Source organism: Mobula birostris, chromosome 10 (assembly GCF_030028105.1).
Source record: "Mobula birostris isolate sMobBir1 chromosome 10, sMobBir1.hap1, whole genome shotgun sequence".
NCBI lineage: Eukaryota > Metazoa > Chordata > Chondrichthyes > Myliobatiformes > Myliobatidae > Mobula > Mobula birostris.
In genome coordinates this window covers 17,419,859-17,443,188 of record NC_092379.1, presented here as the reverse complement: position 1 = coordinate 17,443,188, position 23,330 = coordinate 17,419,859, and the positions used below count along the sequence as shown (strand labels likewise).

General features: G+C 51.6%; 2 protein-coding genes across 3 annotated transcripts; both read left to right on the top strand.

The window, feature by feature from the left end:
- Positions 1-6,028, top strand: LOC140203535 (uncharacterized). Its single transcript, XM_072269594.1, has 2 exons — positions 1-99; positions 1,141-6,028. The coding sequence occupies exons 1-2, from the start codon at positions 1-3 to the stop codon at positions 1,708-1,710; spliced, it is 669 nt and encodes a 222-aa protein (XP_072125695.1). The 3' UTR covers positions 1,711-6,028.
- Positions 6,029-9,885: 3,857 nt separating this feature from the next.
- Positions 9,886-22,729, top strand: LOC140203859 (uncharacterized). Of its 2 annotated transcripts, none has more exons than XM_072270000.1 (3): positions 9,886-10,054; positions 10,644-16,800; positions 22,084-22,729. In XM_072270000.1, exon 2 carries the CDS (start codon positions 10,736-10,738, stop codon positions 11,801-11,803), a length of 1,068 nt encoding a protein of 355 aa, XP_072126101.1. In that variant the 5' UTR covers positions 9,886-10,054; positions 10,644-10,735; the 3' UTR covers positions 11,804-16,800; positions 22,084-22,729. The 2 variants fall into 2 exon arrangements, with proteins under 2 accessions (XP_072126101.1, XP_072126102.1); XM_072270001.1 differs by having other exon boundaries at positions 22,028-22,729.
- The last annotated feature ends 601 nt before the right edge of the window (positions 22,730-23,330 follow it).

Below are 23,330 nucleotides of genomic sequence, written 5' to 3'. Positions count from 1 at the left end.
ATGACGTACATGTGGGCGGGCGCTGGGATCACGTGGGGGGTCGGTTCGGCCAACGGGCTGCGGCGGCGTCTGCTTTCCGGTTGCGGGGCTGCCCAGTCGGTGTGAAAACTGGGATCCCCCCACTCCCAATCTTGACTGGTTCCCGCTGGTGACTTCCACCCCGCGGCTGAGTGGGAAGCTGCGGCCACGTCGTGTCCACCGACCAGGGTTCACAACGGTGCGAGGCCCGAACTTCGAGCATGCGTACTACAGCAGATCTGGGGAGCTCCCGGGCTAATGAGATAGAGCGATTTCTGGCGCGCAAGGCATCATGGGATACGTCTCCGCCATCCGCCTTCTACTGACGTTCGGAAACCCAAGTTCGCATCAGGCTCTCCGCTGATTATTCTTCATTCACTTTACCCTGAATGGTTTGATTTTAGATCACTAGCTTTTTAGTGTCTGTGGTAATTTTTAAAAAATATTGCAGTCTAATATGCCTTTGAGCAGAGGACAGATACATACATTTGTTGGGTTGCAAGGAAGTAGGTGAAAGAACGGACCTGGATTTGGGAGTCAGAACCATTTGTGAACTTTCGCACAGTGGTACAGGTTTTGATTTATTGCTGTCACTTGATATCTTGAAAAATATTTGGTATGTGTGCTGTTCAGACAGATCATGTCAACGTAAAGTGGTAAAACAGAATTATGTGTTACAGTTAGAGGCACAGGTTATAACATAATCACCATGAACTCATACTTAGAAGTCTTCTATTTGTCTTTTCAGGTATAGAGACTGCTGAGAAAGCCTCACTTTCTATGTTCATATCCACACCAGTGTCACCAAGCTTGCGTAGAGCAAAGAGCAAAGAAAATTGAAGCCAAACATTCACACCAAGATATTGCAGACTGACTCAGGAGTGCCAGGGTCTGACAAACAGCAGACAATGACTGATGGAAGGAGAGCCCTGTGATGTCCTCACGGACATGCCTGTCTCTGAGGGTGTGCTGGGGGGTACACCCTACGGGGAAGGCCTGTCCTCCTGCACATTGTGTGGGAAGGTTTCTCCTGACCAGTCCATGCTGGGTAATACTGAGATTGGGCCCTTCAGGTGTGACGACTGCAGCAAGGCCTTGAAGAGCAGCCAGGACCCCTCTTAGCATCAGCAGATCCACACTAGAGAGAAGAGCATCACCTGCCCCGAGTGTGGCAAGGCCTTCAGCAGCTTTCCTCACCTGCAGGCACACCTGCGCAGCCACACCAGTGAGCGGCCCTTCTCCTACCCCAACTGCAGCAAGGCCCACGGCCACTCCTCACACCTGGCAGTGCACCGGCGCACCCACACCGGCGAGCGCCCCTTCTCCTGCCTCGAGTGCGGCAAGAGCTTCATTCGCTCCTCACACCTCCTTCAGCACCGGAGGACCCACACCGGCGAGCGGCCTTTCTGCTGCCTCGAACGCGGCACGGCCTACGGCCACTCTTCGCACCTGGCAGTGCATGGGCACACCCACACCGGCGAGCAGCCCTTCTCCTGCCCCGAGTGTGGCAAGGCCCTCATCAACTCCATCCAGCTAATGGACTCTCGGCCGATCCACATCCGGGAGGAGTCCTTCACCTTCTGCGTCCGTGGGAACAACAAGTTCACTGGGCCATCACGGCTCTGGAACTGCCGCAGACCAACATGGGAGAGCATCTCTCTACCTGTCCCAATTGTGGGAGGGCCCCACTAGCACACTCACCCCACCCTCAGGTGCTGTCTGTATGTGTGTGTGTGTCTCTGTTCTGGTTTCGTCCTACGTTAGGGATAGACTGGGGGGGGGGGTGTTGTTGACGGGGATGTAATGCTGCTGTAATTGAGTTACCCACGGCAGATGTGTGAACGTGGACGTGTGCCTCTGGCAGTGAACTGTGTGGGGAGAGTGAGATGGGTCAGTGTAAATGTGGTCGGTTCAGGCCCTTCGGCCCGCGGTGCTATGCTGACACCTCATCCCCCCCGCCTACACAATGTCCAGATCACACCATTCCCTGCATATCGGAGTGCCAATTTAATGGTCTTTTAAACTCCTCTGTCATACCTGCTTCACCACCACACTGGCAGCATATCCACGGTACCCATGACTGACTATGGAAGTAAAAAGCAACTTGTCTCCCACATCTCCCTAAACCTCAACTCCAAACCCTCTAGTCTGAGACATTTCTCCCTGGTAAAAAGATTCTGACTGTCTGCTCCATCTGTCTTTCTTGAAATCCTGTAAACTTCTATCAGGTCTCTCTTCAGCCTCTGGCACTCCGGACAATGTAACCCAAGTTTTTCCAGGCTGCCCCTCCACTCCACACAGCATCCTGGTGCAGAGCCCCCCAACCCCTCCTGTGAAGGGATGAGCTCTGTAGTCGGGGGCTCTGGGATTTGGACGCGGTGACGGTACACGCTTGGCTGAGATGTTCCAGGCTGGGACACTGTGGGGCTCGGAGGGCGGGGGAGGAGTCGTGGTTGTGGGGGTCGCCGTTGGATTAGACCAGGGCTGTGTTTGTTGTGTCGTTTTGTTACTGTCCAGTTGAAGTCAGAAGTTTACAAACACCTTAGCCAAATACACTTAAACTCAGTTTTTCACAATTCCTGACATTTAATCCTAGAAAACATTCCCTGTTTTAGGTCAGTTAGGATCACTACTTTATTTTAAGAATGTGAAATGTCAGAATAATAGTAAAGAGTATAGATTTATTTCAGCTTTTATTTCTTTCATCGCTTTCCCAGTGGGTCAGACACTTTGTTAGTATTTGGTAGCGTTGCCTTTAAATTGTTTAACTTGGGTCAAATGTTTTGGGTAGCCTTCCACAAGCTCACAGTAAGTTGCTGGAATTTTGTTCCATTCGTCCAGACAGAACTGGTGTAAGTGAGTCAGGTTTGTTGGCCTCCTTGCTCGCACACGCTTTTTCAGTTCTGCCCACAAATTTTCTATCGGATTGAGGTCAGGGCTTTGTGATGGCCACTCCCAATACCTTGACTTCATTGTCCTTAAGCAACTTTGCCACAACTTTGGAGCTTTGCTTGGGGTCATTGTCCATTTGGAAGACCCATTTGTGACCAAACTTTAACTTCCTGGCTGATGTCTTGAGATGTTGCTTCAATATATCCACACAATTTCCCTTCCTCATAATGCCATCTATTTTGTGAAGTGCACCAGTCCCTCCTGCAGCAAAGCACCCCCACAACATGATGCTGCCACCCCCATGCTTCACGGTTGGGATGGTGTTTTTTGGCTTGCAAGCCTCACCCTTTCTCCTCCAAACATAACGATGGTCATTATGGCCAAACAGTTCAATTTTTGTTTCATCAGACCAGAGGACATTTCTCCAAAGTAAGATATTTGTCCCCATGTGCATTTGCAAACTGTAGTCTGGCTTTTTCATGGCAGTTTTGGAGCAGTGGCTTCTTCCTTGCTGAGCAGCCTTTCAGGTTATGTCCATATAGGGCTCGTTTTACTGTGGATATAGATACTTGTCTACCTGTTTCCTCCAGCATCTTCACAAGGTACGTTTGCTGTTGTTCTGGGATTGATTTGCACTTTTCGTGCCAAAGTACGTTCATCTCTAGGAGACAGAATGTGTCTCCTTCCTGAGCGGTATGACGACTGCGTGGTCCCATGGTGTTTATACTTGCGTACTATTGTTTGTACAGATGAACGTGGTACCTTTGGGCATTTGGAAATTGCTCCCAAGGATGAACCAGACTTGTGGAGGTCCACAATTTTTATTCTGAGGTCTTGGCTGAATTCTTTTGATTTTGTTTGTAAACTTCTGACCCACTGGAATTGTGATATAGTCAATTAAAAGTGAAATAATCTGTCTGTAAACAATTGTTGGAAAAATCACTTGTGTCATACACAAAGTAGATGTCCTCAACATCTTGCCAAAACTATAGTTTGCTAATATGAAATCTGTGGAGTGGTGAAACAATGAGTCTTAATGACTTCAATCTGAGTGTATGTAAACTTCTGACTTCAACTGTAGATATGGGAAGTGGTGAAATTGGTATTGGAATGGCTATTGAAAAATTAAATCAGTGTTCTTTAGAATACACGACCTGTTTATTTGAGACATTAGAACAGGGAACAGTACAGGCCCTTCGGCCCTTAATGCTGTACTAACATTTTGATCTAACGCTTCCCTCCCACATAATCTCGTGTTCTTCTTTGACCCAAGTTGCTGTCTGAGTCTCTAAAATGCCCTTACTGTACCAGCCTGTACCACGCCACATGGTAGAGTGTTCCTCACATTCCGTTACACAGACTTTCTGCCTGTATAAACTAGGTTTCCCCTCATCATTTGCTGCTTCAGAGAAAGTAACCCAAGTTTGTCCCCTTTATAGCTCCTGCCCTCTAAACCAGATGGCATCTCCACACCCTTCAGCCCAGGGTCTCCACAGCCTTCCTGTGAGGGGATGAATAGATTTCAGAGTGTTGGGATTTGGACCCAGTGACAATCCAGGACTTCCTGCTATGTTCCAGGCTGGGATACTCTGGGACTCGGAGGGTGGGAGAGGTGGAATAGCTGGGGACCGTATCTAGTGTGGCATTTTGTGAATGTTAGTTATGGTAGCTGTGCAAAATTCTAGTCCGTATTTCAATGTTGCGGTTTTAAAAATAAATCAGATCTGACCCCTATGACCAATCTGACCCCACCCTCCCACTTAACCCTCTATTGTCCGTTCATTCCTCTTGCTGTCTGAGCCTCCAAAATCTCCCCAGTGTATCTGCCTCCACCACCGCCCTGGCAGTGCGTTCGATACACCCACCGCTCTCCGTGTTAAATGCCTACATCTGACATCGGCACTGTACTTTCCTCCAACCAGTTTAAAATTATGCCTCGTATATAAGGAGCACACTTTAAGCCACTTCTGCACTGGAGAAAAAGTCTTTGTCTGTCCACTCTATCTATGCCTCTTGTTCTCTTATATGCCTCTACCAAGTTGCCTCTCATTTTCCTTTGCTCCGAAGATAAAATCCATAGCTTGCTTGACCTATCCTCACAAGACGTGCTCTCCAATCCAAGCAGCATCCTGGCCAATTTCTTCTGCACACTCTGTAAAGGTTCCACATCTTTCCCTAATGAGGCGGCCAGAACAGAACATAACACTCCCAAGTGTGGTCGTAGCAAGAGTTTTCTCAGCCACAACATTACTTTGTGGCTTTTGAACCCAAATCACTTGACTAGTGAAGGCCAGCATGCCAAATGCCTTCTCAACCATCCTGTCAACTTGTGCTGCAACTTTCAGCGACCCATGGATGTGAAGCTCATCTGGTCCTTCAGGCTGCTAAGAATCCTGTCAATTTCCCTGTGCTCTTCCTTCAAGGTCAAAACCTTCCAAAGGGTATCTCCGGACACTTTACCATCTGTCACTTCCTATCAATTTCCTGTCGTAACCTAAGACAACCTCCTACCTGATCCACAGCATCTCTAACCATCTGCAAACTTGCCAACACATCTGTAACCCCCCGGTCTTAGACAGTTACGCTGTTGGGTATTTGCTCAAAATGCAGTGAAGTGTGTTTTTTTTGTTTTAAAATAAAAATTAGGTCAATTAATAAGTTGGGCTTGTTGAATTAGCAAATAGGATTTGTTTGGGATCATTCTAGAGTGAGCGTGGGGGAGAGAACGGGTTGCCATTTTTTTTGCAGGAGAAAGAAGGGAACTGGAAGCGGATAACAAATGCGATGGGAGAATTCGGTGAAACGCTCCCAGGACCCGTTTGGAAGGACGGAAGCTGCTGCTGGAAAACCTTCATGCAGGCTTTGGTCTCATGGAGAATGTGCAGGTGCCTCCAACAGCACACAACGCTGGAGGAAGCTCGATGCCTTTTTCCTCGGATGTTACGTGGATATTTCTTCCTGCTGGAACTGGAATCATGTCGGTACCGTGAGTGAATGAAGTGAAGCAAACTGGATTGATTATGTGACCAATCAGCTCCAACAATTAGTACGTGATATAAACTTGTATATAAGTAGGTCCTTTCCTTTATTTTGATTGTTAAAGTTTAAAATATTTTGTCAATACAATTTTAACCTAAGTTTATACAGGTGTGAGCTGAATTACTTCTTTCTGCTGAATGGTAAGTTTGTATGTGTGCGTCAGTTATTCATACAGGTAATTGTCTTATTTTCCCTGAAAAGAACATAAAAACTTTTATGTTTTTGTGTTAATCTAAATGATATCTAGTGTAGAACCATTTATTTATTGATAGTGACACTTTCGTTGTTACTCCCATGTATTGTCGAGTTATCTTGTTGGTTAGTATTCATAGTAAGAACTAACTCATTACAAACCGACAGTGAGGGTTACACATTGTTAAGCTTTGTCACCCAAGTCATTTACAAAACTCACAAAGAGCAAGGTCCAGGAACAAAATTAGTGATGAGAGAGTTAATCCAGAGTGAAACTCCCTCCACACCGTCCCATCACACACTCCCGGGGTCAGACACAGAATGAAACTCCCTCCACACCGTCCCATCACACACTCCTGGGGTCAGACACAGAGTGAATCTCCCTCCACACTGTCCCATCACACACTCCCGGGGTCAGACACAGAGTGAAACTCCCTCCACACCGACCCAACACACACTCCCGGGGTCAGACACAGAGTGAAACTTCCTCCACACCGTCCCATCACACACCCCCGGGGTCAGACACAGAGTGAATCTCCCTCCACACCGTCCCATCACACACTCCTGGGGTCAGACACAGAGTGAAACTCCCTCCACACCGTCCCATCACATACTCCCAGGGTCAGACACAGAATGAAACTCCCTCCACACCGTCCCATCACATACTCCCTGGGTCAGACACAGAGTGAAGCTCCCTCCACACCGTCCCATCACACACTCCCGGAGTCAGACACAGAGTGAATCTCCCTCCACACCGTCCCATCACACACTCCCGGGGTCAGACACAGAGTGAATCTCCCTCCACACATGCCAGAGGGTCAGGCAACAGTGTGAAGCTCCCTTGTATTACACACTATCTCGCTGGAATTTGTGGAATTTATTGCCATAAGCCAACTCATTGAGTATATTTAAAGTAGGAGTTGATAGGTTCTTAATCAGTCAGTGTCAAAGGTTACAGGAGAAGGCAGGAGAAAGGGGTTGAGAAGGATAATAAATCAGCCATGATGGAATGGCAGAGCAGACTCGATGGGTGGAAGGGTTCATTTCTGCCCCTGTGCCTTATGGCTCCCATATCAGACCAAAGAGAAGTTTCCCCTCTGTGTATTCCAGGTACCAGCCTCTGAGTGGGGGGAAAGAAATCCTCACAAATGCCTAGAAATCTATTTCTGTACTTCCTACCCGTCATAAGTATACCACCGCGCCCGTCTGTCCAACCTCTCCTTCTAAATCAGAGACAGACGAGAATCTGAAGGTACTGGAAATCTCAGAAACACAGAGACGATGTCAAAGGAACTGAGCAAGGCAGGCAGCGTCTGTGGAGAGAAATGCAGGCAAATTTTCAAGCCAAAGCCCCTCATCTGAAAAGGAACGAGGCAGAAGCCTGACTGAAGAGGTAGGGTTGGTGGAAGAGTACAACACCCCCTCCCCTGCCATTTTCTTCATCATGAACAGGATTTGGAGTCCAGGTGCTGGCTTGAGAGAGTAACTCTCGAGCGTGCACCGTGATCCCGTTAGCAATCGCAGGCTGCACATTGGATCGCAGCCCTGGAGTTCTAACGGCTGGAGAGGAGGAGAGAGCACTCGGCCGTTGCCGCTGTTCTCGGGCTGCCAAGTTCTTGGAGCATCTTATGGTACTGGATTCAGTTTTCTGTTTGGAAGAGAGCAGGAAAGCACAATCCTTTTGGTGGCAGTAATTCCCCTTTAAATTGGACTGCCAACCGCCCTGAAAAGACAGGAGAATAATAACAATATAATGGTGGTTATTCCAGATAGGGCAATCCAGAATAACCGTCTGGATATGATAACACGGGATAAACAAACAAGAACAAATCACTGAATAGATATAGCCATTCTAAACACACATAACCTACATAAATCAATGTGGAATAACACCAGATTTTAAAAATTAAATTAATTTGGAAGAATTAGCAGAGGAAATTGAAAAACTATGGAACATGAACAGGGATTACTTTGTCCCAATAGTAATATCTACAACTGGTATCATCCCAAAGACACCACACAATGACATTAAACAATTAGGAAAGCCACAATACTAAACACCACTAGAATAGTCTTAAAGATCCAAGCAATTGAGAAATGAGTGTAAACACAAAATACTCTGCAGATGCTGGGGTCAAAGCAACACTCACTGATTGTATCCACGGATGCTGCCCGACCTGCTGAGTTCCTCCAGCGTGTTGTGAGAAATGAGTGTGCTTGGCTATGTCCGTACTTCAGGTTTTACCAGCTACTGCGGAGAAAAAAAAAATGATAATACTGTAATGTAATGTATATGATAGTTGAGGGTCAATGTGCATGTGTGTGGGCCTGGGGAGATGTATTAAGCTGGCAAATGATAGGTGGAAGTGGTAGAGAAGACAGAATCTGAAAGGGTGCAGGGAAGAATTAGGAACTGAAGGAGTTGATGGGTTGGTCATCAGGGCAGGGGAGAAGAGGTGGGGTGACAGACCCACCAGAATGGGAAAATAGATTAACGTATAACCTGCAGCTACACCTCCTCCCTGACCACCATTCAGGTGCCCAATACAGTGCTTCCCGGTGAGATGCTTCACCTGCAAGCCTGTCAGGGTCATCTACTGTACCCAGTGCTCCTGGTGCGGCCTCCTCTACATCCGGGCGTCCCAACATATATTCGGGGGGGGGGGCGGCAGGTTCATCGAGCACTTTGCTTCATCTGCTGCGTAAGGGAGGCACTCCCAGTGGCCACGCTTTCCATTTCAACTTCCTATGTTTGTCCATGGTCACCTCTTCTACCACAATGAGGCCCAGCTCAGGCTGGAGCAGCACGTCGTATTTGCCTGGGTAGCCTCCAACCTGATGACATGAACATTAATTTCTCTAACTTCTGGTCATTTCTATTCCCCACTCCTTTTATTTTTTTTTAATTCCCCTCTCTGGTTACTCTCTTGCCTCTCTCTTCTCCTCCCCTACCCTCATTGCCCATCACCTCTCTCTGATTCCCCTCCTCCTTGGTCTAGTGTTCACTTCTATTAGATTCCTTCTGCAGCCCTTTACCATTTCCACCTCTCACCTCCCTGCCTCCTTATAACATCCCCCCCCCCACCTGGTTTTACTTATTACATGCCAGCTTCCATTCCTCCCGCTCCTCTCCTCCCCCCTACATTTTCCTGGCTCTGACCCTTCTCAGTCCTGATAACGGGTCTTGGCCCGAAAGGTCAAATCTTTATTCCTCTGGATAAATGCTGCCTGGCTGGCTATGATCCTTCAGCAGTTTCTGCGTGAGCGCAGATTTGCAGAATCTCTTGTCTTGGTGGGACATAACGGGAGAAGGCAGGAAGAGATGACGGAATGCTGGAACAGGTTTGATGGGCCGAATTCAGCTCCTGTCTCACGGTTTTGGATGGAGAGGCTGGAGCCGTTTTCCTGGCGCAAAGGCGCCCCAACAAAGGAGAAGATTGTCTATGGGTCAAGATGATGACCGTGCTTGTGCTCTGATTGGTCGGAGGCTGCAGGCTGATTGCCCAGCAGGAAAGGAGGCGGTACACCTTACTGCTGTCTGGTTGGTTGATTAGTCCGTCAACTAGCCAGCCGGGCTTGACATTGGTTGCATCTTTAGCTCTCAGCCCGTTGACACGTCTCCTCAACCGTGCGGCTCTGCCCTATTGGTGAACCTCAGAGAGGAAGGCGGGACCATGCTCGCGGCCACGGTGATTGGTCAGCGGCCGTATCCTGGATAAGCCAGCTCCAATTGGTCAACTGTGTGTGTGGTGAGTTTGGTTGGGGGGGGGGCTCCATAACGTGGACGGCGCCTAGCGGGCGGAAGCGCTCTGTTTAGTCACGTGATGCCGTCCGCCCGGCGTCTCGCCGGGGGTCACGTGAGGGGGAGCCGCGGTCAGCTTGAAGAGGCCTCGCTCGGCACCGGGAGCGTCAGGTAGGTACGATCCCGGGACCCTCGCCCCTCCCGCAACCCCCAGCCCTCCCCCGGCACCTGCCAGCTGCCATCCGGTGAGGAGCCGCCGCACCCACAACCCCGTCCCCCCTCGCTCATGACCACCCCCGCCAGCGCTGGTGGGCCAGGAGTGCGCGGGGCGGCCAACGCGCAGGCGCGCGGCGGGCTGATTGGCAGCCCCGAGGGGCGGGGCTACTGTCCCTGCGAGCATGCGCAGTGGCGAGCGGCCGTCCTGGATTTCCCGCGCCCTCTCGCTGTAACAACTTTGTTTGACCAGTCGGGGTTGTTGGCCCTGAGCTGAACCCCCAGACCCGGAGGGTCTGTCCTCTACCCTTTGACCTGTTTGGCATGGTTGACCCGCCCGAGAGCCAAAGCACACAGCGCTGACTGCAGCCCACACAGCTCTCCGGGTCATTGAGGCAGGAGAGCTTTCAAACCCAATGACAAGGTTGTGGTCCTCTTGGAGGAAATTAAGGCAGAACCCTGGTAAAGCTCTCCTGCCCCCTTTCCAACGAGCATGCTCCCATTACAATTATGGCTCATTTCGCCCCTCTCTCTGCACCACCCACAGAGCTCGGACGAAGACCCATATGCAGGCTGGGGAGCCAGGCCTACTGACAGAAGAGGGTTGGACCTGATCCCTGGGAACGGAGAACCCTGGCTATGGACAGTGAAAGCGGGAAGCGGAGCGCGGCGGCGGAGGAGGAGGGGGAGAACCACATCTGCTCGGTGTGCGGGCTGAGCTTCACCCGCCTGGAGGAGGTGCAGGCCCACGCCCGCGAGCACGCCCGGCCGGAGACCTACCAGTGCGAGGTGTGCGGCGAGTCCTGGCTCTACCCGAGGCTGCTGGAGGCGCACCGACGCATTCACACCGGCGAGACGCCCTTCACCTGCGCCGAGTGCGGCAAGGGCTTCACCCGCTCCGGCAACCTGCTGGCCCACCAGAGGGTCCACACCGGCGAGCGGCCCTTCCTCTGCACCCGCTGCGGCAAGGCCTTCAAGACGGCCCAGCACCTGAAGGAACACTTGCGGCTACATGCCTCGGCCCCCTCTCCTTGCCCCCGGTGTGGCAGAGACCCCAGAGGCAAGGAATGCCCCAACTGCGTGGGGCGGGTGAAGGGGTCTGCCGGGGACGGGGGGCGTCTCCACAGCTGTCCCGATTGCCGCAGGAGCTTCCGCAGCCCCCGGGACCTGGCCCAGCACCGGGGAGTCCACAGCGGCGAGCGTCCCCATGCCTGCCCCGTCTGCGGCAAGGGTTTCGCCCGCACCTCCGGCCTGCGACGGCACCGGCTCGTCCACACCGGCGAGAAGCCCTTCACCTGCCCCATCTGCGGCAAGGGCTACACCCAGTCGTCCAGCCTGCTGGCCCACCGCACCGTCCACACCGGCGAGAGCCCCTACTCCTGCCCCGACTGCGGCAAGGGCTTCACCCGCCTCTCCCACCTCAGCCAGCACCGGCGGGTCCACACCGGCGAGCGGCCCTTCACCTGCCCCGAGTGCGGCAAGGGCTTCACCCACTCCTCCAGCCTCCTGCGGCACCAGCGGGTGCACACCGGCGAGCGGCCCTTCGCCTGCCCTGTCTGCGGCCTGGAGTTCTCGCAGTCGTCCCACCTGCGGCGGCACCTGCCCGCCCACACCGGCCTGAAGCCCTTCGTCTGCGCCGAGTGCGGCAAGGGCTTCACCGAGTCCTCCAACCTGCTGAGGCACCAGCAGATCCACACTCGGGACTGACCCGCTGACTGGGTGGGGCGGGAGACTTGTGGGGGTGGGGGGGTGCGGATGCAGCTCCCTCTTCCCCCAGCCCCCCAACGGTTAGAGACTCAGCGACAGGGGGCGCAGAAAAGGCTTTTCGGCCCAACTGACCCATCCTAATTTAGGTTCCAAATCTCCCCCCCCGCCCCAATGGTTCATAGCGCTCACCCACACGCTAAGGAGGAGGCAGATCACAGCAGATTGACCCACGACCCCGCACGTCATTGGGTCAGGGGTCACACAGCATGGCGGCTGGCCCTTTGTCCCAACAAACCTGTACAGAGTTGTTACCCCAATCCCCAACCTCTCTGAATCGCACCCATCTTTGGACAACCTGCTCCCTAACGTCCCATTTCTACAACCCCACCCCCGGCCTAGTTTTGCGTCTGGGTCGGTAATGTACCTGCCTGCCCCACTCCCATAGGCAGCTCGTTCCACATACGGACCACCCTCTGGGTGGAAATTGTGACCCTTTCGGTCTTTCTTCTCTCACCTGAAACCTGTGCCCTCACTTCTTGACTCTCCTTCCCTGGGGGGAGAAGACTGTGACCTTCCACCTTATCTGTGCCCCTGTCAGGCCCCCTCCAGCGTCCTTGGCTCCTGGGAAAACAGCTGCAGCCTGTCCAGCCCTGGCAATACGATGTCATCAGTTTCAAGATAATTACAGTCGTCGGGTTGGGATTCTAAGCTGGGAGAAAACCGAGTTTCGATGCTGTCTGCCAAGCGTGGATTGGGTCAGGTTGTGTTCCAGCTGAGGTGTACTTGGTACGTGGGAGGCCTTCAGAAGTGCAGTTTTGAGAGTACAGAGTTTGTATGTTCTTGTCAGGGTAACATGTTTTGGGAACCTTGGCTTTCAAGAGATACTGAGGCCCTGTTTAAGGAAAAGTGGGTGTGTGGCAGGTAGGAGCAAGTGAGGTGCTTGAGCAGTGTAAGAAATGCAAGAGAACATTAAAGGAAATCAGAAAGACTAGAAGGCAAAAGGTTGCTCTACAGACAAGGTGAGGGAGAATCCTATGGGCTTCTACAGATATATTAAGACCAAAATGATAGCAGGGGACAAAATTGGTCCTGTGGAAGATCAGTGCTATCTATACGTGGAGGTCTTCAGTGGATTTTTTTTGCATCTGGTGTGAGCAGCAGTGAGGACATGGACCCTTTATAGATTACAGAGGGGGGGTGGTTTATGCTGTCCTGAGGCAGATGAGGGTGGATAAATCCCCAGCACCTGACAGTGTGTCCCTTCAGTCCCTGTTGGAGGCAAGTGTAGAAACTGCAGGGGTATTTAAGACATCCTTAGCCACAGGTGAGCCGCTGGTGGAGTGGAGTATGGCGAGTGTTGTTCCGTTGTTTAAGAAAGGCTCAAAGATTAAGCCAGGAAATTATAGGCCAGTGAGCCTGACTTCAGCAGTGGGTAAGTTATTGGAAAATATTCTAAGGGACAGATATATTAATATTTGGGTAGACAGGGACTGATTAGGGATGGTCAACGTGGCTCTGTGTGTGGAAGATTGACTCTTAGCTTCAAGGGTTTTTCAAGGACGTTACCAGGAATATTGAAGGCAAGGCATGTTGTCTGCATGGAGCTTAGCAAGGTCCTACAAGAAGTTTCAGTCGCTCAGCATTCACGATGAGGTGGAAGATTGGATTGGTGGGAGAAGCCAGAGAGTGATGGTAGGTGGTCGCCCCTCTGACTGGAGGCCTGTGACTAGCGGAGTGTCGCAGAGATCGGTGCTGGGTGCATTGTTGTTTGCCATCTGTATCAGTGATCTGGATGATAATGTGGTTAACTGGATCAGCAAATTTGCAGTTGACACCAAGATTGGGTGTGTAGCGGACAGCGAGGAAGACGATCAGAGCTTGCAGCGGGTTCTGGACCAGCTGGAAAATGGGCTGAAAGGTGGCAGATGGAATTTAATGCAGACAAGTGTGAGGAATTACACTTTGTGGGGACAAACCAGGATAGGACTTGGCACAATGAATGATAGGGCACTGAGGAGTGCGGTAGAACAGGGGGATCTGGGAATGCAGATCCATAATTCCTTGAAAGTGGCGTCACAGGTAGATAGGGTTGTAAAGAAAGATTTTGGCATTCAGAAGTTAAAGTACTGAGTACAGGAGATGGGAAGTTATGTTGAAGTTAAATAAGACATTGGTGAGGCTTAATTTGGAGTGTTGTGTGGAGCTTTGGTCACCTACCTACAGGAAAGATGTCAATAAAATTGAAAGAGTACAGAGAAAATTTACAAGGATTTTGCAGGGACTTGAGGACCTGAGTGATAGGGAAAGATTGAATACGTTGGGACTTCATTCCCTAGAACGTAGATGATTGAGGGGAGATTTGACAGAGGTATACAAAATTATGAGGGGTATTGAGAGGGTAAATGTAACCGGCTTTGTCCACTGGTGTTGGGTGGGACTACAACCAGAGGTCGTGGGTTAAGGGTGAAAGATGAAAAGTTTAAGGGGAACATGAGGGGAAACTTCTTCACTCAGAGGGTTGTGAGAGAGTGGGATGAGCTGCCAGTGGAAGTTGCGGAGGCAGGTTGGATTTCAAGAAGTTTGGATGGGGGCTGTGGTCTGGGTGCAGGTTAATGGGGCTGGCCAGTTAAATAGTTCAGCATGGAATAGATGGGCTGAAGAGCCTGTTTCTGCGCCATGACTGACTATAACATGCCACATGAGTCTTTTTCACATCCCCTCCAGCTTCATCGCACCCTTCCTTGTGTCTGCACCGACCATAATCATTACCCATGCCTTTCAGGGCATCGTGCTCTGTTTCCTCCCAGGATTCTGACCTCTACCAGACTAAAAAGAACACCTTCTTTCTGGACCGTAAGACCATAAGGCATAGGCATTCGGACATCGAGTTTGCTGCAGCAGTCAACTGTTTCCCCTCTCAGTCCCATTCTCACCTTACTAAGTGAGAACCTTTCCACCTCTGCTGTAAATACACTTGGAGTCAACGGGCATCTGCGGCAGTGAATTCCAAAGATTTACCACCTTTTGGCTTTAACTCCATTCTGGACCCCTGTTAACTCCTTTAGCTCCAGGTGAGAGGGGCGAAAGTCCCTGCTGAACATTGTCCACTGCCTCACGCTGATCCCACTGTTTGAGAGTCTCTGCACATTCTCACCGACACCTCCTGCACCCCCTTAACCCAAATTTGGCTCCTGACCGTCCTCCCGCCACATTCCTCTCCATCCCCACCCTGTCCAGACCCCTCCGGATCTCCCACTGCTTCCTGTTGCCCGTACAGGAAACCTTTGGACTGTTTCTCACGCACCAGCATCCCTCCTTAAATAGCAGGACCGTGCATGGTACACTGGGGGTGCCTGCAAGCCGCAGACACCCGGGTTCGATCCTGACTTCCACTGCTGCCCTTGCGCACGTGTGTGTGTGTGTGTGTGTTCGGTTGTGTCCCAAGGCTCCCTAAGCATATCCCCCACAGGTTGACGGGTTGGTCCAGCCCACTGATCGCCATTGAGTTCAGAAGTGGGGAAGCTGTGTTGCAGCCTTTGATCCACCACTTCTGGAGTGTTGCATTCAGTTCTGGCCACCCCGTTACATAAAGGGGGCTTTGGGGAAAGCAGAAGAGGTTTGCCGGGGTTCTTCCTGCATCAGGGAGAGGGTGGACAAAATTGGGTTGTTTCCTCTGGGGCACGTGGCCAAGTGGTTAAGGCGTTTGACTAGCTACCTGAAGGTCGTGAGTTCGAGCCCCAGCCAAGGCAACGTGTTGTGTTCTTGAGCAAGGCACTTAATCACACATTGCTCTGTGATGACACTGGTGCCAAGCTGTATGGGTCCTGATGCCCTTCCCTTGGACAACATCGGTGTCGTGGAGAGGGGAGACCTGCAGCTTGGGCAACTGCTGGTCTTTCATACAACCTTGCCCAGGCCTGCCTGGAGAGTGAGGACTTTCCAGGTGCAGATCCGTGGTCTCGCAAGACGAACGGATGCCTTTCTCTGGAGCGGTGGAGACTAAAGTGAGACCTGATAGGTGTTTATATCATGTTGAGGGGCACAGATAGAGTAGACAGCCAGCATCTTTTCCCCGTGTTTGAAACATTTAATACCAGAGGGCGTGCACTTGTGTTGAGAGGGGAAGAGTTAGAGAGCAGATGTGCAGTGTGAGGTGATGGGCCCCTGGGCTGCTGGTGAAGACAAATAAAGCAGAAGGTTCCTACATGGACAGGGCACTGACATCGTGGAGGTAGAAGGGTTAGAGAGCCATTACCTTAATTAGTTCAGTACAAGAGGGTGCGTGAAAGGTCTTGTTCGTCTGCTGTGTGTGTGAGTGGTGTTGGCATGTTCCGCCCGTGACCTTGTGGTTTCTCACCCCTCCCCCATCCCAGTGATATTTGGGGTCAGTGGGTTAACAGGCTGCTGTGAACTGCCCCCACCCCTCTCCCCTCTATGTGGGTGAGGGGAGGGGAGGGAGAGAGCTGACAGGAGCCTCGGTTGGGGGCGTGGACCCTGCACTCTTTCTGCCCAACCCACGTCTCCCTATCGCCCTCTCACACCCTGACATCTCCAGTTCAAGCACGATCCCCACCACCCCACGAGGAGCTCCCCCCGACCTACCCCTGTGTGAATCGCTCGACTACCTGCCCAGTGGGAGGCGTTTCGAAGAGCTTTACAGGAACACCCCCCCCCCCGCCACAGTGCAGTGGAGTGGAAGCAGAGGCTCTCGCCGAAGGCAACAGGAGACTGAACCGAGGGAGGAAGCCTTTTTTCTCTGCCCCTGACTGCCCTCTTCCTGCCCACTCGTGACTGGGTCCATCCCTGAGAATGGAATCATTGAGTCACTGCTCCTAACCGGGGGGTGGGAGGGCAGGGAGAGAGAGAGAGAGAGAGACACGACAAGAGACACTCCAGCTACATCCAGGCGGAGAGGAACCGGTTTTCACTGGCCTGAGACCCCCTGCTCCGGGATGGAGGGAACAGCTCCGTGAATATCGGCTGGGACGCTCTGGCAGGTAAGGGAAACCCTCCGAAGTTTCAATGTTTGTTGGGCAGGTACATCGATAGGGACACGGGCCAGATGCAGGGCAATTGGAAGTTGAGGTGCTCGGACCACGCATGCATGGTTGCAATGAAAAGCTTACATGCAGCAGCATCACAAGAGAAATCTAATTTATGCACAATTTTTACAAGAGAGAATGCAATTGGAAGAAAGCCGGTTGCAGTGCAGAAACCCTGGTATTGCTGCAGTGAGGTGGCAATCAGGGATGGTACAAGAACCGGGAGGTTGAAGGGAAGTAGCTGTTCCTGTACCTGGCGGTGTGGGACTTTGGGCTTCTGCACCTCCTGCCCGCTTGCAGCTGGGAAAAGGTGGCACGGCCCGGACGCTGGGGGATCCCTGGTGGCGGTTGGTGCCGCCTAGACGCAGCGCCTCCTAGTGGACACTCCCAGCGATGGGGAGGGACGAGTCCGCGGCTCTCTGCGGCTGCTGTAGTGGATCTTTACGCAGCCGGTCAGGGCTCTCCCAACAGGAGCTCGGGAAAATCTGCGGACCCTGGAAATCCAGAGCCAGACACGTAAAGTGCTGGAGGACGTGGCGGGTCAGGCAGCAGCTTTGGAATAGAGGAAACAGTGGACATTTTGGGGTTGAGACCCTTCATCAGGACTGGCAAGGGGGGGAGGGAGAGTCAGAGTAAGAAGGTGGGGGTAGGGGAGGAAGAAGTACCAATTGGCAGGTGATCGTTGAGACTGGGAGCGCGGGAGGGGTGAAGTAAAGAGCTGGGAAGTTGGTGGAAGAGATGAGGGGGAATCCGATAGGAGGGGACAGAAGACTTTCCAACAGGATTCCTGTCAAAGTTTGTTAGTGTTTGTTGGTGATAAGCCATTAAAATTACCATAAATTCCAATTAGCATATATAAAATATAGTTGAAAGGGGAGTAGCATTCAGAAATGTGATGGCAGAGAAGATGAAGCTGTTCCTGAACCATTGACTGTGTGCTTTCAGGCTCCTGTACCTTCTCGTTGGTAGTAATGAGAAAAGGACGTGTCCCAGATAGTGAGAGTCCGTAGTGATGGCTGCCAATTCTAGGCACCACCTTTTGAAGATGTCCTTTATGGTGGAGCGTATTGGAGATGTCAGGGTGTGAGAGGGAGACGGGTGGGCAGAAAGAGTGCAGGATCCGCACCCCAACCGAGGCTCCCATCAGCTCCCTTCCTCCCCTCACCCACGTAGAGGGGAGAGGGGTGGGGACAGTTCCATATCTGGACCACCGTTTGGGTGAAGAAGTTGCCCCTCGGGCTCCTGCTAAGTGCCTGCTCTCTCATCTCAAGCCTGTGCCCTTTGGTTTTGTGCTGTACCACCTGCACCTTCTGCGTAACCTTCACCCCCTTTTCTCTCTGCCCCCTCCTCGGCCCGAGTGCCCGTCACCAGCTTGAACCCCTCCACCGGTTCCGCCTGACCGGCTGCCTCCCAGGGGTTGGATTATCCAGGGTTGAGCCCGATGTTCCCAGAAGCAAGCTTGGCGATGGCTGGGGAGGGTGCGGGCCTTGTTGGAAATGGACAGGAGGGCTGTCAGGACCAGATACGGCACAGGCGTTGTCTGGAGCACTGACTCCAGACTCCACGTCACCTGTAATTGACTGTGTGACACCCCCCTCCCCACCCCAATTCTGACTCGCCTGTCCCCAGAAAGAACTAAGTGGTGAGTTGTTTCACCCCGGGGTAGGGCACGGCTTTGAGGAGAGGAGGAAGTGCGGGGGGTGGGGGGTGTAAAAGGGACCTGTTTTACTGAGACAGAGACATTGTGAAGTCTGTGGAACTGTGGCTGGTTCCTGTGAGGTGCTGAGCTGCGTGCACAACTCTGTGCAGCTCCCTGTGGTCACAGGCAGAGCAGATGCCATGCCAGCCTGTGAAGTGCTGGATGGAAGCTCCCTATGGCAAATCTGTAAAAAATTAAAATCGAAAGGGTGGACGGGGCACGGAAATAACTTTACCCTCCGGAGAAGTAGAGGTGTTGACGTGGTTGGATCAGGACTGCCTGCTGGTGCTGTTCACAGCTGAGAACTTGAACCTGTATTCATTCTCCCTGGAGGCGTAGCCTATCGATGTGTATAAAATCACAAGGGTCATACATGGGGTAGATTGTCAGTCTCCCAAGTGAACCATCGAAAGAGCACAGAAACAGGCCCTTCAGCCCATCTAGCCCATGCCGAACCATTTAAACTGCCCACTTCCATCGACCTGCACCATAACCCTCCGTACCCCTATCATCCATGTGCCTATCCAAACTTCTCTTGTTGAAATTGAGCTCACACTGCACTACTTCCAGTCTCGAGACCCTCTGAGTGAAGAGGATCCCCCTCATGTTCCTCTAAGCATTTCACCTTTCACCCTTAACCCATAACCTCTAGTTCTCGTTTCACCCAGCCTCAGTGGAAAAAGCCTGCTTGCACTTACTCTATCTATAGCCCTCATACATTTGTATGTCTCTATCAAATCTCCCCTCAATCTTCTGTGTTCCAAGGAATACAGTCCCAACCTATTCAATCTTTCCCTATATCTTTCCTCCAGACCTGGCAATATCCTTGTAAATTGTCTCTGTACTCTTTCAATGTTACTTACATCTTCCCTTTCGGTAGGTGATCAATACTGCGCACAATACTCCAAATTACGCCTCACCAACATCTTGTAGAATTTCTGAAACTAAGGGCACAGGTTTGAGGGGGCCTGAGGGGTTAGGTTTTCACGCAGGGGGGTGTGGCGTATCTGTGCCGAGCGAGGGTGGTAGAGGAGGTGGCAATTACAACACAATTAGCTTGAACAGAACGGTGCAGATGAATATGGGCAAATAGGATTACAGCACCGACCAGTTGGGCCGGAGGGCCTGTTTCTGTGCTGTAAAGGGTGCAAAATGTTTTACGGGGACAAACGGGATAGGTGTGGGGTTTAGCTCAGACTCAGAATCGACGGTCACCCAGGGTCGCGGTGACCGAGGTAAGACCAAAGCAAGGGGCTGGGATCGACGTCCAGCACTGTCAGTGAACAGAGAGAGAGCAGTATTCAGCAGGTAGCATTTAATCTAGCCAAGTGTGCGCTGTTGCACTATGGAAGGTCAAATATCAAGGCTCAGTACATTGCCAATGGCAGCACTGGTATGATAAGGAACTGCTCCAGCGAGAGGTTGGACTAGTGAGGATTAGAGTGTGGCATAGAGGTGTACAAAACCATGAGGGGCAGAGATCAGGTAAATTACGCACAGTGTTCCCCCCCCCGGGATGGGGAATCAGGAACTAGAGGGCACGAGTTTAAGGTGAGAGGGGAATTTAATAGGAACCCAAGGGGGAGCTTTTTCCAACTAGAGGGTGGTATCTACGTGGAATGCCATCAGACAAAATGCCGGAGCAACTCAGCAGGTCAGGCAGCATCTATGGAGAGGAATGAACAGCTGACATTTCGGGCTGACGCCCTTCTCCAGGTGTGGAGAGAAAGGGGGAAGAAGCCAGAATGTGGGGAGGGGGAGGTAAGTGGGTCGGGGGGGGCTTCTCACTTCATCCCACCTTCCACCATCCAACTGTTCATCCTCCTCAATAGACGCTCCCTGCCCTGTTGAGTTCCTCCAGCACTTTGCGTTTGTTCCTCTGGATTTCCGGCATCCCGAGATGCCGTGCAGAACAGGACAACGATCCTCGCCGCCCAGCGGCCCTCCGATTTATCCCTGGCCTAATCAGGGGGCAGTTTTACAGTGACTAAATTAACCTAGCCGCCAGTACGTCCTTGCACCAGGGGAAGGAGGGAAGGAAACCGGGGAAATCCCAGGCGGTCACGGGGAGAACTCGCGGACAGCGGCGGGAATCGAACCCGGGTCGCTAACCACTACACTGTCTCTTGTGTCTGTGTGGAATGATTTACCAGAAGAAGCGACTCAGGCGGGGATTTTGACAGCGTTGTAAAAACCATTTGGATAGGAAAGGCTCAGAGGAATATGGACCAACACAGGCTAATGGGGACCGGCTTAGAGGGGAACCTTGGTTTTCCTGGACCATTTGGGCCAAAGGACCTGTTTTGTGCTGTGAGTCTGTGATACTATCGAACTCAGAACAGTACAGCACGGGAACAGGCACTTCAGCCCACAGCGTTGTGTCGAAGCAGCTAAAAAATAATTTTAAAAAAACCCAAACACTAATCCCTCCCACCTACACCATGTCCATATCCCTCCATATTCCTCACATCTATGTGCCTATCCAAACGTCTCTTAAAAGTCTCTGATGTGTTTACCAGGCAGCGCATTCCAGGCATCCACCATTCTCTGAGTAAAAAATGTACCCCTCACACCCCTTTGAACCTACCCCCTCTCACCATCAATGCATGCCCTCTGGTATTCGACATTTCTACCCTGGTAAGGAAGATACTCTCTCTACTCTATCTCTGCCGCCTGTAACGTTATAAACCTCAATCAACTCTCCCCTCAGTCTCTGCTGCTCCAGAGGAAACCCAAGTTTGTCCAGCCTCTGATGATAGCACATGCCCTCCAAACTAGGCAGCATCTTGGTAAACCTGTTCTGTACCTTCTCCAAAGCCTTCACATCTGTCCTGTAGTGGGACGACCAGAACTGTACGCAATACTCCAGCTGCGGCCGAACCAGAGTTTTATAAAGTTGCAACGTAACCCTTCACACTTAACAGTGCTGTTCCACGGAGGGATCTTGGGGTTCGAGCCCGTGACTCCCTGAAAGTGGCTGCACAGGTTGATAGGGTGTTGTACAAGCCGGACAGCATGCTTGCCTGCGTCACTTGGGCCGCTGTGTAGAAAATCAGGAAGTTATGTTGCCGCTGTATAAAACTCTGGATTGGCAGCACCTGCGGTTGTGGTCGCCCCATTACAGGCAGACGTGGGGTCTTTGGAGAGGGTGCAGAAGAGGTTCACTGGGATGCTGCCCGGATTCAAAGGTACAAGCTATAAGGAGAGGTTGGACAAACATGAATTGTTTGCTCTGGGGCGGTTGAGGCTGAGGGGAGACCTGATACAGGTTTCTAAGATTGAGAAGCAAAGTTGGGAGTAGACAGTATCTTTTTCCCCCCCGGGTGGAAATGTTTAATACCAGAGCACAGGCATTTGAGGGAGAGGGTAAGTTCAAGGAAAATGGGGGAGAGGGGAAGTATTTTACACATAGGGTGGTGGTGGTGCCTGGAATGTTTAGGGACAGGGATGGGATAGGTCATGTAACATGTCCTGTACCCACAGGGTTCATGGTTGGGACAAGGTCTAGAGCATTCAGAGAAGGTCTTTCTCCTTCCCAGAGGCTGGCTGGAATCTGGAGCGCACTGCCTGAAGGGGGTGGTGGAGCTGAGACTCTTGCGACCTTGAAGAAGAGATGGGCGCACTTGATGCTACGGACTCGATACGTCCGCCTGCCCCCCAGAAGCTGACTGGGATGGACTTGATAAGCCTGCAGCCTGCTGGAGAAGGTACAGGGGTAGAAGACCTGCTGAGGCTCCCGGCCAGCACTGGGACTGGACCCGGTTCCATCATTAAGCTATTGGGACACTCAGATGCTCCTGGTGATAAGTCGTCACAACCACGCAGCTATTTGGGACAGGGCGCTTGGCTCTTCAGTAATTCTTGTCCAGGACACAGCCATTCACTCTGGGAGCTGACCCTTCCCCTCCCCCTCTTCCCCATTCCCACTCCCTGGAACTTTTATGGTGACCTAAACTTCTGCAGATGCTGGCAATCTAGAACAATGACTGAAAAATGCTGGAAAATCTCCGCCAGATTTAGCTGGTTTAGAGACCGAGAGCAATACGGCGTCGATCACAGATCGAGTTCATCATCACTCTCCTAATGATGTTAAGTTTATTGTTTTGCGGCAGCTGTACAGTGAAAAGATAGAAAATGACTATAAATTTGAAGAATAAATTAACAGTGCGAAAAGCAAAGTGATGATGTAGAAGTGTCCGTGGGTTTGTGGACCGTTCGGAGGGCAAGATGCTGTTCCTGAATTGATGAGTGTTGGCCTTCAGGCTCTTCTCACAGTAGCAACGAGGGGGGAAAAAAGCGTGTCCCGGAGGTGGGGGTCCTCAGTGATGGATTCTGCCTTCTTGAAGATGCCAGCAATGGTGGGGAGGGTTTTCCCTGTGATGGGGCTACAACCCTGTGCAGAGTTTCTAAGTTTTCGGTGATACGCCAAATATTCTCAAGCTCTTGACAGCCTCTCACTTTAGATTAGATTCAACTTTATTGTCATTGTGCCGAGTACAGATACAAAGCCAATGAAATGCATCTAGCATCTGACCAGAAATGCAAAGAATGGTGTTATTTACAAAATAACTGCAAATAAAAAAAGTGGTACAGCACACAAATATAAAAGTAGTGAGACAGTACAATACGGGTGCAATACTGCTTAGCGCTGTGATGAGAGGTTCAGCAGGGTCACAGCCTCGGGGAAGAAACTCTTCCTATGCCTGCTGGTGTGGGAGCGGAGGCTCCTGTAGCGCCTACCGGATGGGAGGAGAGTAAAAAGTCCATGGTTAGGGTGAGATGCATC

Excerpts from the sequence above, each read along its gene's own strand:
- LOC140203535 (XM_072269594.1), top strand. The coding sequence starts at position 1 with ATGACGTACATGTGGGCGGGCGCTGGGATCACGTGGGGGGTCGGTTCG. Across the intron at positions 100-1,140 it reads GTTGCGGGGCTGCCCAGTCG|CATCAGCAGATCCACACTAG; the intron begins GTGTGAAAACTG and ends GACCCCTCTTAG.
- LOC140203859 (XM_072270000.1), top strand. The coding sequence starts at position 10,736 with ATGGACAGTGAAAGCGGGAAGCGGAGCGCGGCGGCGGAGGAGGAGGGG.